The sequence below is a fragment of the Sardina pilchardus genome, chromosome 6 (genome assembly GCF_963854185.1).
Source record: "Sardina pilchardus chromosome 6, fSarPil1.1, whole genome shotgun sequence".
Taxonomy (NCBI): Eukaryota; Metazoa; Chordata; class Actinopteri; order Clupeiformes; family Clupeidae; genus Sardina; species Sardina pilchardus.
Window position 1 is genome coordinate 20,229,770 of NC_084999.1, and position 6,000 is coordinate 20,235,769.

At 42.7% G+C, this 6,000-nt stretch overlaps 1 protein-coding gene across 3 annotated transcripts in view; it reads left to right on the plus strand.

Moving 5' to 3' along the window:
- oxr1a (oxidation resistance 1a) overlaps window positions 1-3,938 on the plus strand; it is a 53,275-nt gene extending 49,337 nt beyond the window's left edge. For all 3 annotated transcript variants that reach the window (XM_062538922.1, XM_062538923.1, XM_062538924.1), the window contains 4 exons: window positions 190-342; window positions 749-844; window positions 1,552-1,625; window positions 1,849-3,938. In XM_062538922.1, the coding sequence (XP_062394906.1) occupies window positions 190-342; window positions 749-844; window positions 1,552-1,625; window positions 1,849-1,984 (459 nt within the window). In that variant the 3' untranslated portion in view covers window positions 1,985-3,938. The remainder of the gene's footprint in view (window positions 1-189; window positions 343-748; window positions 845-1,551; window positions 1,626-1,848) is intronic.
- Window positions 3,939-6,000: the final 2,062 nt, after the last annotated feature.

The window sequence follows — 6,000 nt, forward strand, 5'->3', positions numbered from 1 at the left end:
TCAAGTCATAAACATTGGAATTGAAGATGCCAATGGCCCAATTATCCTAGATAGACGGACTCTTTTAGGAGGTTTAACGCTTACCCTGAGGTAACTTCAGGTGAATCGCTAAGCTACAGTACATGCTTGGAGTAGCCCTCATGTGTCTCACCGTTTCCTCCACTCCCTCTGTCCTTCTGTGTTGCGCAGCTGGCCAAGCACCTCCCCCCCAGGACCATCGGCTACCCCTGGACACTCGCCTACAGCACATCCAAGCATGGCATGAGCATAAAGACCCTGTACAGAGTCATGCTGGGCCTGGACACGCCTGTGCTGCTGGTCATCAAGGACAGCGACGGCTCGGTTAGTCAATCATCAGTTTGAAGATGTAAACATCAGTTTCATATGACGCAGCTGTATAAGGACTGAATTCAATTGTTCTGAATAGTCACCGTTTGGATGCATGCAATCAAAATATTTGTTCAATGTTTTGCTCCAGTGTCCCATCAGTTTGCGGTTGATGCTAAATGACGTAATTCTGTCCGAGGCGTAAAGTGCAGCTGTGGGTGTTGCTATTCACTTAGCCTAACAATTTTAGAAGGTGTCTGGCAGAAGAGATTTTATTATGCCAAGTCCCTTTGGAGCTCTTTGTGACTCGGCAAGATTACGGTTGCTGAGGAAATATTTGGCATTTCTGTTTAGAGCTGAGGTTTCCCGTATCGGTTTTCCCTGTAGTCTGACTTTAATACTCTGCCTGTTGCTGTTGTAGGTGTTTGGTGCACTTGCGTCAGAACCCTTCAAGGTCAGCGAGGGCTTCTACGGAACAGGAGAGACCTTTCTCTTCACCTTCCATCCGGAATTTGAGGTAATGTACTGTATGTCTTGTGGTGGTGATGCTGAAACCATAATTGGGTACTCTAGTACACTGCTGTTGTTTTTAACGTGGGTCCTTATGTGGTTAGAACATCACTGGTATCTTCTGTCAGAGCTTCTTTCAAAGCAGTATTGAATTGTTTGAAACCATCTCCTTTGAGTCTATATGCAATATCTGTAGTAATAGTGGATGTCTCACATTCTGGAAAAAAACACCCTCTAGCAAAGCCACCCAGTGTAAATAGACTATTATTAGCATCCACGCTCAATAGTGTGTGCTTTGAGATTCTCTTTGAACATTATAAATGTAACGCACAGCTGGTTTTATATTGTGCCATTCTTTTAGAAATTGATACTCAGTCTGGTGTGCATGTAATGCTTTCCCTATGTTCACAGTATCTGACCGTCCATCTCTCAGTGCATTCACATTATAAAGGCCCGTCAATAAGAGACTTGTGTATTTACAGTAAATACACATTTCACATGAAGCTTTCCTCTATAGTTGTGCGGGAATAGGCAGTGGTCAAGTGACTGAAATATGTGCCTGTAAGCCCTGTCGCCCCCTAAGCTACTGTGAACTGCAGTACAGTAAAGAGATTTTGCACATTCCTCATCTGTCTGTGATCATTGGGACTGCTGGCTTCTTGACCAGCACTTGAAACAAATTATCATGAACCTACCCGGTCATTGTGTCTGTAGGCATACAAGTGGAGTGGAGACAACCTTTTCTTCATCAAAGGAGATATGGATTCCCTGGCATTTGGAGGAGGAAGGTGAGTAGACCTGATGTGGTGATTCAGAAGTTTTTTTGTCCGTTATTTACCCTTGTGCAGAAAGACCAAAACTATGCATACAATTAGGTCAAATAAGTGTTTTTGCCAATGACAAAAGGGACAGCCATTGTAAAGTCTTGTTTTTCAATTTTTTTTTTTTTTTTCAGAATAGGCCATTTTATATGTTTTGTACTGTACTTACTGTATTTCTTGTTTTGTGCAGTGGGGAGTTTGGCTTGTGGCTGGACGGAGACCTGTACCATGGCAGAAGCCACTCCTGCAAGACCTTCGGCAACCCCATGCTCTCACAGAAGGAGGACTTTGTCGTGCAGGACATTGAGATCTGGTCTTTTGAGTGACCGTTCGGCGGGTGGTGCGGCTTGGGTTTAAGGGGAGAGTTCGCCGAAAGAGAGGGGAGCGCGGAAGGCCTGCGAATGGCAGCGTCCCAACTGTACTGCACAACCCCTTTGGCTCCCAAGAAGCCTGTTAAAGGAAGCATAACGTCACTATGCTTGTCGTCCGTTATTATTTCCTCCTGCATCTTAACACAGGGCTTTTCTTCGTGCCGTTACTTTATATCATTTTTTTTCCCCCTCTTTGTGTGTAAGCGTTTCGTTCAGGCTGTGCACAGCTTCAGGGAGATGACAAGAGCAGAGAGGGGAGTTTTTTTTAGGGGAGGGGGGGGCCTTTAACAGAGCCCGGCTAGCCGTCAGCCATCTCGCAAAGCAGCATGGGTAGGGGGGCGCCGCTGGTGCGCTTTGAGACACCGTACGCACAGAGGCGATGGCGGCGAGCGTGTTTTTAGGACGGATCGGCGTACGAACTGCTAGTCTAGAGGCGAAGACCAAAACCAAGAAGCACCAGGTTCGTCCTCCCTTTGGGTCGAGGATTTAGGACGTCATTAATGTCTGTGTGTGGAGGAGGCTAAACAGGCAAGAGAAAAACCCCTTTGATCTTCAGAGGAACATCACAGGCTAAGGGAGGGGATTGAGAACCACAGCAGTGGAACAGCGGGTGAACTGTGGAACCACGGAACCGTGTAGAGCAAGTGTACCGTTCACAGCTCCCGTTTTCTTCTGTGGCACCGAGGGGAGAAAAAAGAGAAGATGACGACGATGATGATGATAATAATACTAAAGTGTCGTGAAGTTGTAGTCTTTCTGTTGTCCATCATAGCACACACAAGTGTCGAAAGCACATACGTAGCTCTTAACCAGAATTATCCATCGTTGTAATGTTCTGTTAAGTGGGTGTACATGTGAGTTCAGTCAACGCAAGCCCTCGTCCGGGGGCTCAAGCGTGCTGTTTGTAGACAGTAATGTGTCGCAATAGATTTGTGGAATATGCAAAATTACTGTCCCGTGACCTCAAATAATCCAGGCGGGCACTTGGTCAACCTGTTTTATTGTTGTTCTTTCAGAGAGAACTTGTAAAGCTTTTAACGTCCTGATAAACACAACTGCTTCTCTGGGTATCATTTGAAAAGCCTGAGGCGTGTTGGAATTGTTTTTTATTATTTCTTTTTCTTTTCAGGAATATATTACAGAATTATATATTTATATATATATATATGATTATATATAAATATATATAATTATATATATGTTGCTGTTATGTGTGACAGTGATCTTTTTTGTGCTGACATTTCAGCTGTTACAAATATATTGTATATTACCCTGTACATTAATGTTTAAATAGTAGATTTGTTCCTATATATATAAATATAAATATATATATATACATACAAATATATATGACGTGTGGATTGGTGGGTTGCTTCTAGCACTTTAATCTAGTATAAGGCCAGGTTAGTAGGCTCTCTGTTAGCAGTAGCTGTACAGTAAATATCTATTTTTTGTTTTTGGTTATTTTTTTGTTATTTTTTTCCAATAGATTCTAAAACATAATTGTCATTGTCAATTGAAGGCTTGCTGCTGGGATATGGGAGAGGGGGTGGACGGTGGAAGGTGAAACCACATGTGGGGTGATGACGAGAGAGGTGATGCTGAAGGTCGTTCGTGTCCTCAAGGGCATAGCAGCATTAGTTGTTGGGCCTTATCAACGGCAGGTCCCCAGGCCTCCCTTGAGGGGCGACAACACAGGGATGTACATAACCTGTCGTGTCTCAGCAGCTGTCTGCCCCTCTCTGGTCTTCCACATCAGTATTTGTGCTCTTGTGGAGTGACATTAATTAACATGAATTTAAAGAGAATCCTTCTACTATTACTACTACTACTACTACTTCACCGGAATACAATGTAACAGTGATGTATAAATGACAATAAAGGCTAAATAAATTGTCATAATCTGGAACGAGATGTTATTGAATGTTTGTGCTGTGCTGTGCTGTGCTGTGCTGTGCTGTGCTGTGCTCTGCATCTACCATGAGGTATTTGAGGCTTATAGCTGACTACCAAGAAAAAGGTATATTTCACCGAAATATCTCTAGACAGTAGGACAGGATGATGTCAAAGGGACTAGGCACTTGTATCGATCAATTTGTGGGCATCACATATTGTAGGCAACCATGGAGACCTATTGTAGAATTAGTCATAATAGCTAACTTCTGTGTACCATCTGTTATTAATTGACTGTCATCTAAAAAAGACACCACCGAGATGTGGAGGATGACGGATATTGAGTGAGCAAGAGATGTAGAGACAAATACTAGAAGTACATATTTATAGCCTAGTCATTTATTTTCCCTCCTTGGATGCAGTTGTGTCCCCATAATGCATGATGGGACTCTAAAGACCCCAGTGGAGATCACAGAGACATGGAATGCCCGTAATTAACGATGTATGTTTTCATGTGCTAGAATTATTCTTGCGTGTTGTGTTGTTTGGTGTTGTATGGCAGACTATATCCGCAGAATGGGAAAATATTCATCTTTATTGAGGAATATTATCCACAATACTTTCAGAGCGTTTTTGTAATTGTTGCATTGTACTGCCCCCTTGTGTTTAGTAGGTGTACCTAACACTACATTGACTGCAGATCACTAGATATCCTGAAAAGTTATGCAGTCACACAAACACCTCTGTATACATGTCCACAGTGTACTTTTAGATTAAGTTCAGAGTGTGTTAAAAAGATTAGTGTGTAAAAACAATCCCATGATGATCATCTAACTTTGCATTAGGTCAGATTGTGCAACACAGTGAAGTCACAGAAACGGATAGTTCTCTGAGGAATGTAGCCTCCACCCACAGCACTGGAGACGAGATGCATCGCCAAGACACTGTGGATGGATGAACTCTATGGGTGAGAGTTTGGCAGGGTATTTTACCAAGTGAAGAGCAAAGTCACGCCGAAGTTAATTAATTAAAGATCATTTTCTTTATTTTACTATATATATATATTTTTAGTAGAATTGAACACTGCTTGCATGTGATCTTCACTGCAGAGGTCTCGCCCGTTTCAGAGTCCCCACCTTGACACAACTTCCCACTACCTATATCACTGCTGAACTCGGGCCCTCTGATTTACAGTGAGTTAAGCCTAATCTAGTCAGCCTCACGAACAAGGCACCGATGGCCTGGAGACTGTTGAAGGCTTGAGAGATGAAAACTCACTCACACATCTCACTGTTTGTACAGCGTCTGAAGAAGACCTAAAGATACAGAATTGCTTTTGATAGAACTGCCTTTGCCCTTTTTGACCCATAACAAAACGTTGCAAATGAAGTCATCTGACCTTACAACAGTCCAGTTTGCAGTACACATCCTGTGAGACTGAAACATGAGTGGCCACTTTAAGCACCGGTGGACACTGATATCCGCTTACACATTAGGTCACCTTAAGAAATTCAATTTTCAAGAGGTCACATCTGAACAGGACCTGCTGGTGAAGGATGTGTGTTGATTTTGTACCTGATACCAAAGCAGTAAGAAGAGCAATGAAGCTTCTTGGGGCTCAGAAAGTGTGCTCTCAGACAAAGTGTATTCTGTGCCCAACGCTATACAGTACAGACACAGGCCTGTAGCATTTCTGCCTTTCCATACAGCTTGCCCCTCTGTGCATTGTCATCGAAGGCAATAAATAACAAGATATATAATTGTGTATTAATCTATCCATGAATAAAACATTGAAAGAGAATGTCTTTAATTCACACATACATATGCAGCTGTGTGTGTGGAGTGTGTGTTAAGAAGTCTCTGGCCTGCCCTGTGATGGTCAGACGTTACGTAAAAGGTGGGTTGTGAGTTGCAGAGTTGCTCCACCTAGTGGACACTACTGGTTGTGATGTTTGTCTCCGTGGCAAATACCATTAACTATAATCAACTAGATTTAGTAGTTAAAGCCACACTGTTAAACCCAGTGTTTGTTATTACTGAGGGCAATGTTTGGTGATTAAATTGTCTCATCTATTAAG